The 13,286-nt window shown below is 47.8% G+C and overlaps 1 protein-coding gene across 1 annotated transcript; it reads left to right on the top strand.

The window, feature by feature from the left end:
* Positions 1–2,702: 2,702 nt before the first annotated feature.
* LOC107288992 (RNA-binding protein 14) lies at positions 2,703–13,059 on the top strand. The gene is made up of 3 exons (XM_015817673.1): positions 2,703–3,051; positions 9,748–10,981; positions 12,146–13,059. The coding sequence occupies exons 1-3, from the start codon at positions 2,703–2,705 to the stop codon at positions 12,366–12,368; spliced, it is 1,806 nt and encodes a 601-aa protein (XP_015673159.1). The 3' UTR covers positions 12,369–13,059.
* The last annotated feature ends 227 nt before the right edge of the window (positions 13,060–13,286 follow it).

Here is a 13,286-nt window from a genome sequence, read left to right as displayed (position 1 = left end):
CTCCTGCTCCTGCTCCTCCCTTCTTCCTTCTTCCTTCTTCCTTCTCCTTCCTTCTCCTCCTCCTCCTCCTATCTTAGGATTGAGGGAACAATCTCTTTCCCCTTCTCTGCGGGCATGGAAGGAAGAAAAGGAACAGATCGTGTCTGCAGCAATGGATGAGGCTTGCCCTGATGAGTTTGTGGTGGGTAGTTTAAAAGGCAGAGGGGAACTTTCTCTGTTAGGCTACGGCAGGGGTAGGGAACTGCTGTGCAGGGTCTGAGGTTTTGCTTGATAAAAAAAATACAGTAAATCAGAAGTTGCCTTTAAGCTTCATGTTTTTATTCAGCTGAACAAAGACGGGCTCCTCTAAAAGAGAGAAACCCTGAAGGACAAGAAATCCTGGTATTTATTCTTTCTGATTACATAAGCCATCCACCCAGCAAAGCTGACACACACATCAGATCAACATTTAACCCAGTAAGTTTGGCACACCGTAGATAAGAAGGGAGAAAGCAGAAGTAGCTAAAAATGTTCCCTTTTGGGTGTTTTCCCTAAAGACATCGTACGTTCCCAGGTGGGTTCGGACATGGGGTGTTTTCCTTGCTGTCCTTTCGTGACCCTGCATCCAGGACTCTGCAAGGGCCCAAAGACAGCAGGGCCATCTGCACATATTCAAAATTGGTACTTCCTATGCTGTCCTCTAATTCCGGGTCAACAGCTATGCTGGCTCAGGAATTCTGGGAGTTGAAGTCCACAAGTCATAAAAGAGCCAAGGTTCCCTACCCCTGGGCTGGGCTAGGGCAATATGACGCGGCATTGTTTGTCCTGCTGTCTTTAGCTTTGTTGTTGTTGTTAGTTGTGAAGTCGTGTCCGACCCATCGCGACCCCATGGACAACGTTCCTCCAGGTCTTCCTGTCCTCTAACATCTTCTGGAGTCCATTGAAGCTCACGCCTGCTGCTTCAGGGACTCCATCCAGCCACCTCATCCTCTGTCGTCCCCTTCTTCTCTTGCCCTCCATCTTTCCCAGCATCAGGCTCTTCTCCAGGGAGTCCTTCCTTCTCATTAGGTGGCCAAAGGACTTGAGTTTCAACTTCAGGATCTGGCCTTCTAAAGAACAGTCAGGGTTGATCTCCTCCAGGACCGACCGGTTGGATCGCCTTGCAGTCCAGGGGACTCACAGGAGTCTTCTCCAGCATCATAGTTCTTTAGCTTAAGAAGAATATATTGAGATGCCTACTAGGGTTGCTACAATGCCAAAAATTGTTAGCAGAGGTAATCCTGGACTTAAAACAGTACATTTAATGACCGTTCAAAGTTACAACGGCACTGAAAAAAAGAGAGTTCTGGCCGTTGCAGCATCCCAATGGTCACGTGATTAAAATTCGGACGCTTGGCAGCCGATTCGTATTTATGACGGTCGCAGCTTCCCGGGTGGGGGGAGGGTTACGTGATCCCCTGTTGGGACCTCCTGACCAGCAAAGTCAGCGAGGAAGCCAGACTCACTTAACAGCCAAGTTACTAACTTAAGCCAGCCATTAAATTGTATTCTTCTTACCAGCTGCTGTATCTCTTCTGGCTTTTAATGCATTCCTTACAGGCAAGATGGATCTCTTCTTTTTTTGTGATATATCGGTTTCTGAAATTCCGTGGGGATGCTATCTGTTTTGTGCGTGATTTTTTAAAAGCTAGCTACGTGTCTTCAAACGTCGCCACTTTAAGAGGCCTGGACTTCAACTCCCAGAAGTCCACATATCAGTAAAGTTGCCAATTTTGAAAAACAAAGGTCTTTTCGGATAGGCAGCTGTAGGGTAAACCAGAAAGGTTCAGGAAATGCAGTTTATACTGCAACTTTTCTGTTGCAGGACTTCCCTTCATAAATTATAAGGTGCATCAGAGAGGAGCTGCTAGTGTCTAATCCAGTGTTTCTCCACCTTGACCATTTTGAGGCAGGTGGACTTCAACTCCCAGAATTCCACAGCCAGCAATGCTGGCTGTGGAATTCTGGGAGTTGAAGTCCACCTGCCTTAAAATTGTCAAGGTGGAGAAACACTGGTCTAATCCCCAATTCGAATTTGTTGCCATGATTTATGCAGCTGTCACTTCCAACCCATAAGAGGGGGAAGAAATTCTCAAAAGTCCCACCTACATATAAAAGCAAACTTCTAAAAGCAAACTTCTAACTTTTTATATCTATGGCAGTCGGGAGGGGAGGCGCTCAGCTGCGCAAGCGCAGTGAGAGACCTCGCGAAAGAGGCGTTGAGTTTCAGCGCGCCGTCACATAGAGCTATTCCCCAAGAGCGGCGCAACTTGAAGGCTCTTCATTTCGCTTTAAGGAACCCCAATATCCGCGGGGAATCCACCCTCCTTTGGTCTTCACTCCCCTTCTAGGGAACCCCAATCTCCGCGGGGAACCCACCCTCCTTTCGTGTTGAGGGCCGCAGGCCTTTCCGCAGCTCGCTGTATTTTTTGTAGGAAAACGCCTCATCCCAGCGAGGCTGCTGCGCATGCTCCGGAACAGCCTGTCTCGAGCCGGGCGAGAGCTCGCGCGCAGACAGAGCCAGAGGGGGCGTGTCCGGGCTTCGCGCAGGCGCGTCGACGCGTTCCACACTCTTTCTCCCCCCCCCCTCAGAAACCGCGTCGCTCTCGCGGGCGCCATTTTGTGGGGCCGCGTCGTCTCCCTTCTTTCCTTTTCTCCGGTTCTCCTCGGGACGGCCGGATCCGATGCAGCCGGGCGTGAAGGTGTTCGTGGGCAACGTGCCCGAGGAGGCGTCGCAGGTGGAGCTGCGCGACCTCTTCGAGGCGGCCGTGCCGGGCGACGTGGTGAGGGTGGCCCTCATGAAGCAGTTCGCCTTCGTCCACCTGCGCGACGAGGCGGCGGCCGAGCGCGCCATCCAGAAGCTCAACGGGCACCTCCTGCACTGCCACCGCGTGGTGGTCGAGTTCTCCCGCCCGAGGCCCACCCACACCGTCAAGATCTTCGTCGGCAACGTCTCGGCCGCCTGCACCAGCGGCGAGCTCCGCGTCCTCTTCCAGGAGTTCGGGCCCGTCATCGAGTGCGACATCGTGAAAGGTAGCGCGTAGGGGCCCGAGAGAGGGGGGGAAAGGCGCCTTCCGTTCGCCCCAGATAGGCTGCCTCTGGACGGGGGAGGCTCTGATCCCGCGCTCGGCTCCGCCGGTGGCGGGTAGTCCTCGACTTACGACCCCCGGGGAGAGCCCCCGCCCTCCCGCCCGCCCGCTCCAAATTTCCACTGCTGAGCGGAATTCACAGTGGCGTGATTTTTCGCCCCGTTTTCCGACCATTCTTGCCACGGTCGTTAAGCGAATCGCCGCAGGGACGCGGCGGTTAAGCGAATCCGGCATCCCCGTTGCGGTTTGCTTGTAGGAAGGTGGCAAACGGAGGGTCACGTGACCTCCCCGGGGACAAGGCCACCGTCCTAACTCGAGCCAGGGGCCCAAATGTTTGAATTTAGATCACGTGGCCTTGGGGGGGGGTGCTGCGAGAGTGGGAAAAAAAAACCCATCGCAAGCTTTTCAGTGCCGTTGTAACTTGGAACGGTCACTAAACGAGACCGCCTGGCCTCCCCCCCCCCCGAGGACGCTGCAAACCGTCCTAACTCGAGTCAGGGGCCAAATGTGTGAATTTTGGCTTTGCGGGGAGGCTGCGAGGGTGAAAAAAACCCATCGCAAGTTTTTCAGTGCGTTGTAACTTGGAACGGTCACTAAATGAGACCACCTGGCCTCCCGGAGGACGCTGCAAACCGTCCTAACTCGAGTCAGGGGCCAAATGTGTGAATTTGGATCAGGTGGCCTGGGGGGGGGCTGCGAGGGTGTGCAAAAACCCATCACAAGTTGCTTTTTTTTTTCCAGTGCCGTTGTAATGGTCACTAAACGGACAGTTGTAAGTCGAGGACTACCTATAGCGGAGGACAGGGTGGGATTCCAGGGTGGGCTTTTTTTTGTGATTTGAATGCTCATTGCTCTGTTTCCCCTTTTCATCTGTTCATTAGTTCTTGCAACAGCTCCGACCCGCTGACCGAACGTACCCGCCGGGCGGCGGTTTGCAAAGACGAGCGACAGGCCGCCCTTTATCCCTTTGGCTCGGGCGCCGCCACACACTACGGAAAGGGCAGGCTGGGGAGGGAGGAGGTGCTTTTAAGGGGGCGGGTGGGTGGGATCGGACCCCGGTGTCGCCAAGCGGTGCCAACGATGGAGCGCAGCGCTGTGGACCTTCTCTTCCTATGGGTGCCCTCGCGGTGGGCAAACAGGCATTTCGGCCAAGAGCGGGCACGGCTCAGTAGGGACCGATAGGCCCATCTTCCGTCAACTGGTGCCCGTTTTATTAGTCTGAATTCCTTGCTGGGTGTGGGGTGGGGAGAGATAAGGCCTCCAGTCTTGGCCAGATCGTTTTTATTTGTATCCTGCCTTTGTTATTTTGACAAATCACTCAAGGCGAACATATCTAACATACCTTTCTTCTCCTCATTTTCCCTACCACGACAACCTTGTACGGTGGGTTGGGCTGAGAGAGAAATACTGGCCCAAAGTCTCCCAGGTGGCGGGACTCGAACTCATCATTTCCTCGTTTCTAGTCTGGTGCTTTAATCACGGTGTACTTCTGTTACGGATGGCTGCGATATCCAGAAGGTTGGGGGAGGAAGGGACTGTGAATCTCTCTGCTCCTCCTTGCCTTGGGGGGGGGGGCATATCAGCAAAATATTAAGAACGGGAACGTGGTGGTGTGTAGTGGCTTGATGTATTTGGAGCTTTTGTTCTCCCCCTCCATCTCGGAGCCAGACAAATATTTATTCTGTTTGGTTCTTCCAAGAATCCCATTGTAGAGGTTGGATATACTACTGTAGTGCATACATCTTTTTTCCCATCTTTTTTTTTGCCACTGTTGCGAATCACTGCAGTTTTTAAGTGAATTAACGTGGTTTTTGAGTGAAACCCGATGTCTCCATTGACTTTGCTTGTCAAAAGCTCACAAATGGCAATCACGGGACCCCGGGGACGCTGCAACCCTTGTAAATACATGCTGATTGCCAAGCACCAAGCAAAATCACATGGGATACTACAACGGGCAGAAGTGCAAGGGCCAGTCACAAGTAACTTTTCAGCGCCGTCGTAACTTTGAAATGGTTGCTAAACAAAAGGTTGTAAGTCAAAAGACTTCAAAGAGGTTGGGTGGTTGGGAGAGGTTGAGCCTAGACGTTTTTGTACCTGTGGCCAAAAGGAAGAGCAAAACTTTGTGCCTAGTAAAAAATCTTATCATTTTTGTGATATTGCTTTTCCTACTTGCAGTGCAAGTAGTCCGAATGGGAGGCTATGAAAGCATGGATTGATAGTCTATGCTAGTAGTCGTTGATAGAAGACCTCCAAGGTCCCTTCCAGCCCTGTGACTCTATGACTTTTTGAACATGGGGCGTGCCTTATCCTGTGGCTATTGGATTCCTGTGGCTTTTCCAGTGGCAACAACCAATAGGTCTACTTACTCAGGCAAGTTTTTCCTGGAGGCTAAAGAATAAGAACATTAGTAGTCTTCAGTTTCCAAGGGGAAAGGAGCTTTTATCTTGGAACATTGAACCATGAAAACCTCCACTATTCCTAGTTATCAACCATGTGATTAGAGCCCTTTTATTATTTCTTAATAAGGAGAGTAATCTGTGTCCCCAGGTTCAGGGTTTACTAAAATAGTTCCACATTTTTGGTCTGATTTCTGTCCCGTAGTTCTATTTTGTTTAAACAGAATTGAAATTTGGCGATTGTTTGCAACATTATCCAGCTTTGGCCCAGTCTGGCTTAGTCCTTATTTCAGAAATTCTCTACCGTTAGGTTTGGATTGATTTTCTCTTGTAGAAAAAGAGGGAAATTATAGTTTTGGGAAATCCAGCATGATTCATCAGTGAACCAACCCAAGTATAAAATAATTCAGCAGATGTGACATAGCACATAGTACAGAACAATGATCAGAGGCAACTGCCTTTACAGCTCCTATCAGATGGTTCTTAGTATTGCAGACATAGGTTTTATAGCTGTCTGTGGCCATCATGCTATTCCCCAACAAAGTTGCTTGTTGCTACCCAAGAATTGTAACCCTAATTTATACCTTTTCCCCCCATAGTTTCTGATTAATGGATAGTTGGGTATTTTGTTTAATAAAAAAATGTTCAGAGTTGAAAGCCATCAGTCTCCCACTACTAGTTGGTTTCTGGTTTGTGCTAACTTGGAGATGCAGAAATAAATGTTGATAACTTCTTCCTGAGAGTTTTGACAATCTTGACTCTATATAACCACCAATGTGAATTCAGAAGGGAAAATTCTTAACGTATGTTTTGCAGCTGATGTGAAGTGTAGGAGATGCTTGTATGTGTTCTAGGTCCTTAATCTGCATATCCTTTAGTGGGAGAGAGGCACTGTAGAAAGATAACCACCATCTCACAACTTCTATTAAGTGAAATTCATTTTCATCAAAGCTGTGTATTATTCTACTGATTAAAGCCATATAAAAGTATAAATTTACTATGCGTTGTCCCAATTAGGCCACCGGTTTTACCTTAGAAGATCATTTCATTTTTAAGCTTTTTTTAGCACAATACTAAGCGCACTATTTTTAAAGTGTTTCTAAAAAAAACAAAGTCCCAACCTAGTATTAAAAGTTGTTACAGTTACATTGTGCTTTGGACATTTTCCCGTGCATTTAGGTTCAGAAGCAACTCTCTTCCAACCCTATTCTGTGTTCTGAGTGTTCTCCATTTTGGGCTGGAGATAACATACTGATAGCATTCATAGTCTTTTATTCAGGATTAATATGGTGAAGTGAAAAAGATACAGCACCATGGAGATAACTGTTTGGGAANCCCGGTAAAATGCCCCCCTGGCCACAGCCGCCAACTGGTCGTCCAGTGTCAGCCGTGGGTCCAGGAGGACCCCCAAGTTGCGAACCCTCTCCGAGGGGGCCAGGGTTTCGCCCCCTATAGTCAGCGATGGAATCAGCTGACCATACCTGGGAGCCGGCAGCCACAACCACTCAGTCTTGGAAGGGTTGAGCCTGAGTCTATTTCTCCCCATCCAGATGTATTTGATGTATTTGGAGCTTTGTTCTCCCCCCTCCATCTCGGAGCCAGAGAAATATTTATTCTGTTTGGTTCTTCCAAGAATCCCATTGTAGAGGTTGGATATACTACTGTAGTCCATACATCTTTTTTTCCATCTTTTTTTTGCCACTGTTGCGAATCACTGCAGTTTTTAAGTGAATTAACGTGGTTTTTGAGTGAAACCCGATGTCTCCATTGACTTTGCTTGTCAAAAGCTCACAAATGGCAATCACGGGACCCCGGGGACGCTGCAACCCTTGTAAATACATGCTGATTGCCAAGCACCAAGCAAAATCACATGGGATACTACAACGGGCAGAAGTGCAAGGGCCAGTCACAAGTAACTTTTCAGCGCCGTCGTAACTTTGAAATGGTTGCTAAACAAAAGGTTGTAAGTCAAAAGACTTCAAAGAGGTTGGGTGGTTGGGAGATGGGGGTCTAGACGTTTTTGTACCTGTGGCCAAAAGGAAGAGCAAAACTTTGTGCCTAGTAAAAAATCTTATCATTTTTGTGATATTGCTTTTCCTACTTGCAGTGCAAGTAGTCCGAATGGGAGGCTATGAAAGCATGGATTGATAGTCTATGCTAGTAGTCGTTGATAGAAGACCTCCAAGGTCCCTTCCAGCCCTGTGACTCTATGACTTTTTGAACATGGGGCGTGCCTTATCCTGTGGCTATTGGATTCCTGTGGCTTTTCCAGTGGCAACAACCAATAGGTCTAGTTACTCAGGCAAGTTTTTCCTGGAGGCTAAAGAATAAGAACATTAGTAGTCTTCAGTTTCCAAGGGGAAAGGAGCTTTTATCTTGGAACATTGAACCATGAAAACCTCCACTATTCCTAGTTATCAACCATGTGATTAGAGCCCTTTTATTATTTCTTAATAAGGAGAGTAATCTGTGTCCCCAGGTTCAGGGTTTACTAAAATAGTTCCACATTTTTGGTCTGATTTCTGTCCCGTAGTTCTATTTTGTTTAAACAGAATTGGAATTTGGCGATTGTTTGCAACATTATCCAACTTTGGCCCAGTCTGGCTTAGTCCTTATTTCAGAAATTCTCTACCGTTAGGTTTGGATTGATTTTCTCTTGTAGAAAAAGAGGGAAATTATAGTTTTGGGAAATCCAGCATGATTCATCAGTGAACCAACCCAAGTATAAAATAATTCAGCAGATGTGACATAGCACATAGTACAGAACAATGATCAGAGGCAACTGCCTTTACAGCTCCTATCAGATGGTTCTTAGTATTGCAGACATAGGATTTATAGCCATCTGTGGCCATCATGCTATTCCCCAACAAAGTTGCTTGTTGCTACCCAAGAATTGTAACCCTAATTTATACCTTTATTCCCCATAATTTCTGATTAATGGATAGTTGGGTATTTTGTTTAATAAAAAATGTTCAGAGTTGAAAGCCATCAGTTCCCACTGCTAGTTGGTTTCTGGTTTGCGCTAACTTGGAGAAGCAGAAAGAAATGTTGATAACTTGTTCCTGAGAGTTTTGACAATCTTCACTCTATAATCACCAATGTGAATTCAGAAGGGAAAAGTCTTAACATGTGTTCTGCACCTAATGTGAAGTGTAGGAGATGCTTGTATGTGTTCTAGGTCCTTAATCTGCATATCCTTTAGTGGGAGAGAGGCACTGTAGAAAGATAACCATCATCTCACAACTTCTATTAAGTGAAATTCATTTTCATCAAAGCTGTGTATTATTCTACTGATTAAAGCCATATAAAAGTATAAATTTACTATGCGTTGTCCCAATTAGGCCACCGGTTTTACCTTAGAAGATCATTTCATTTTTAAGCTTTTTTTAGCACAATACTAAGCGCACTATTTTTAAAGTGTTTCTAAAAAAAACAAAGTCCCAACCTAGTATTAAAAGCTGTTACAGTTACATTGTGCTTTGGACATTTTCCCGTGCATTTAGGTTCAGAAGCAACTCTCTTCCAACCCTATTCTGTGTTCTGAGTGTTCTCCATTTTGGGCTGGAGATAACATACTGATAGCATTCATAGTCTTTTATTCAGGATTAATATGGTGAAGTGAAAAAGATACAGCACCATGGAGATAACTGTTTGGGAAAACACCCGTGAGATTACTTAATCCCATTCCCCGTTCAGTGCAGTCTCTGATGCTTGGCTTACGCAACCTCTGTCTAAAGGTCTTCCAGAGAGCAAGAGGCAGCCTGTTCTACTTCTAAACTAAGCTCTCATGGGAAGTGTCTCCTAATGTTTGCCTGAGCCCAGTTCTAGTTTTGCCCTCTGGAGTAAAATAATAATAATAATAATAATAATCAAACCTGTTCTGTCTTCTGCACGGTGATCTCCTGGGAATTAATCCTCCTTTTTGTGAAATCAGCTAAGCAGATCCTTCAGATACTAGAGGCGTTAGTGGGCGAGAGGGGAACCCCGGTGCTAAGGTGGAAGAGGTTTAAAGCAGCGTTCAGTATCTTGTGCCTTGCTAGAAGCCAGTGGCCTCTTTGTTGTTCCTCGTAGCTGTTAGAATGGCAAAGCTGCCCGCTGTCGCGGGCAGAGACTGCTTCCCAGTGGATGCACGGTGGGTTAAAAAGCCTTTCTCTGTATCCAAGGCATCTCCCAATAGGAATGGTTTCCAGTAATGAAATGTCATGTGTTCCTTATTGATAACCTTCTGTCTGCTGCTTTATCAGACTACGCGTTCGTGCACATGGAGAAAGACGAGGATGCTCAGACCGCCATTGAACACCTGAACGGGAGAGAAATCAAAGGCAAAAGGATCAATGTGGAACTTTCCAACAAAGCTCACAAGAGGGGGATTGCAGGCTATATCGGCCAGTTTGGCGGAGATGACAAGAACAAAATCCCAACCTTAGAGAACATGCAGACCAGGAACGACGGCGTGAGATCCGGGAACCTTGCCTTCCCAATGGCCAATCCGGCTTATTCTTCCGCTGACTACGATTATCAGCAGCGGATGAATAATAACAACTTAACCAAATTCGACTCGAACGGCCAAGCCAGGCAGATCTCCCCGTCTTTCTTCAGAAGGGACCGGAGCCCGCTAAGACGCTCACCCACAAGAGCAGGCTACGCGCTTCCCATGACTGGCCAGCAGGCTTCCTACAGAGATCAGCCTGCAGCATCCCTTGGGATGGCCTATAGGCCTCAGCCTACCACTGGGCAAGCAGCCATGTACAGAGCCCAGCCCTCGACTATGCTGGCCAATGCATACAGAGCCCAGTCCTCTGTTGCCATGGGACCTTCCAATTCTCAGACAGCAGCGGCCGCCGCGGCGTTAACATCCTACAATGCTCAAGCCTATGGAACCCAGGCCGCTGCTTCCCAAGTCGCCACTTACGAAGCCCAGCCCTCCACAACGTACGCTGCTGCTTACGGGGCCCAGACCGCTGCCTCCTACGCCGCTTCCTACGGGGCCCAAGCAACTGCCCTCTCCGCCTCTTACGGGGCCCAGGCGGCAGCCGGCCAGTCCGCCTTGTACGCAGCTCACTCTCTCTCGGCCCAGCCTGCTTCCTACGGAGTCCAGCCCGCCGTTGGCCACGCTGCTTCCTACGGGGCTCAGGCGTCGTCTGCTTACGGGACCCAGTCTGCAGCCAACCTGGCAGCGGCCTATAGCATGCAGGATGCTGCGGCGGCGGCCGCCGCTTACAAAACGCAGCTGTCTGCTTCGTTGCCCGCAGCCTATGCAGTCCAGCAGTCTGCTTCGGCCCCCGTAGCAGCAGGGTATAGGTCTCAGGCTTCGGCGTACAATGGGCTGGCCCAGACCGGGCAGCAGGCAGCTTCCTACGCGGGAATGTCCCAGGCAGAAACGGCCGCTCTCCACCCACTGTACGAACGGACACGTCTCTCCCCACCGCGTGGCAGCCGTGAGGATCTCTACAGGAAGGCAGCTGCAATGAACAAGAGGTATGCAGCTTTGATCATGCTTTGCGCACCAGCCCCGCGTTCTGTCCAAGGAGCTCTCTGTACTTCAGAGGGACTCGAACCCGAGACTTCGTTCTGCGGTTCCTATCAGGCGGCAGATTCCTTTCCCATCCTTGAATTTGGGGGTGTGCCCGTAAACGGGAAGGGGTTGGGAACGGAGCTTGCTAACCGTTTGCTTCCTTGGTTCTGCCTTTCGATTTATTTATTTTTCCTTTCTCTCAGCTGTGATCTTTCAGCCCTTTTCTGTGCTTTTTCTCTTTGAAGGGGAAAGGGAGCGAAAAGATAGTTACACTCACACTTTACCTCTCTCCCAGTCTGCATATTATAAATACATTCACATAAGAAGAAGAGAGACTGTAATTACCCAAAATTACCTGGGCAACTTGGTGGAAGGTACATTGGCTCTGCTACATGGATCTACCCCATCACATGAAAGTGAAGCTAGGCACTTTAAGGCTCCTTAACTCAGCTTAAGTACAAAGGTACTTAAGGGCTGTATTTGATTCTTTCCTGATCCAAAGAGACCAGGGTTAATATTCTAGATTCCGGTCAACTTGTGGGGGGGAGGGAGAATCCCCTGCTCACCGTGCCCTATATTTTGAGCCACGTTCAACACCCAGGAGCCTGAAATTTTAAGTGGTTATATAATCAGGTAGGATTTGAATGTGGAACATGAGATACCATAACTGAATCCTTGAGCAAACTTTCAAAAGTGTTTTCCTGGCCAGGTTATTAACAGGGAACTTTTCCTACCAGTTCAAAAGTTGACCTTAATGCAAGTTAGGCTTCTTAACTCACCTTCCTGGAATTGAAATTTCTGGACTGTAGTCCCATCAAGTCTGGAGGAGCTTCATAGTGCCTTTTTTAAGCTATACTTTAGCTAAGCCGCTGAGAGATTTCTCTGTATCATCCAAGACACAAAATAACTCCCAAGACACAATTCTAACTAAGATAGCAGAGGGGAAAAATTCTCCTTTGAATTCTTCTAAAAGGTTTCTGTCTGTGCTCACACTTAACGTTGCTCTCCTCTGCCAGATTTGGGGGGGGGAGGGGTACCCTTGTCACAGCGTATATTTTATTGGGGTGTTTGCCGTGAGCCTCTTTTTTATTTTTTTAAATTTACCAAATGTCTCTTCTTTTAACCAGGTACAGTTCTGATCTCTCAGATGACCGCCGTTTATCTGACTTCTCTGATTTCCGCCGCTTATCCGACTCCCCCCATGCGTACCGCCACTCGCCAACAAAGGCTCAACTGGATTATCGCCGCCTTCCCGAAATGCAGTCTGATGCCCGTTACGCAGGTGCCTATGGCGATTACTTGCGTAACGCACAACTGCAGCTGCATGCTAGTTACCAGCGCCGTCTGTAGGCGAAATTCCCCGTCTTCTGGGGTGGGACTCTCGTTGCCGTGGCCTCCGCCGTCGTAACCCGTAGAGCATAATTCCAGCATCTGCGTCCTTAGGGAGCAGTTTGATTTCAGAATATCCTTTTAGACCTGAACATTTCTCGATCATGGGTGCCCTAGCTCACTTTAGTTCTTAACATTTCTTTTTTTCTTTTTTCTTTTTGTTCTTCCTTACGCCATGTAAAGGGTGCGCTATTTACCTTAGTCAGCTAGGTGAGTCCTACACGCTGCCCCACGATGAACGATTTTCTGGGGGAAAAAAATCTTTTGAGTGATTCCCTTAAACTTACCGTTAAGGGCACTCTGTTCAGCCTCAGTAGCCTCGTACATTGGTGCACCCTGGACCTCTTAAAACCAAAGTATGGTGTGCGGGCTGGTTGTTTGGCACAAAAGAACAACGTCCACTTCAGTTTCCTCGGTCTGGCCTGTCTCGAGATCGCACCAATGAGAGACAGAAAAAATTCCACCTAGTCACCTTCATTTTAATGATGAGAGAATCACCTTTTCAAATCAGCTCAGTTGCTTTTTATGTAACGGCATCCTTCATTGATTTATGACAGTCTATGCTGTGCGAGTAACCCTTATGTTAGAAGTGAGTTTAGATCCTTTTTTCTTTTTTGGTATTACTGTAAATAAAACGGGCTCACCGACATTTTAGACCACCCGGTTTGTGTTATGATTTCGGTGTGTGCGCACAAGTAGCCATTCATTCCTCCTTTTTTTTCCCTTTTTCTTTCATTGGTATGTGTATAAAACCAGTTTTGTCCCACTGGAGGTTTTTTTATCCTGTGGCTCCTATCATTCCCGGCCATTTTCCCCATACGGGCTGTGGGTAAAGACGTCAAATGATCCAGAATCGCTGGCAGGGGCTTAGTCTGGGGA

The sequence above is a fragment of the Protobothrops mucrosquamatus genome, unplaced genomic scaffold, assembly GCF_001527695.2.
Source record: "Protobothrops mucrosquamatus isolate PMUCROS unplaced genomic scaffold, P.Mucros_1.0 scaffold621, whole genome shotgun sequence".
Taxonomy (NCBI): Eukaryota; Metazoa; Chordata; class Lepidosauria; order Squamata; family Viperidae; genus Protobothrops; species Protobothrops mucrosquamatus.
The sequence above is the reverse complement of the archived record's forward strand: the minus strand, read 5'-3'. Positions and strand labels throughout refer to the sequence as shown.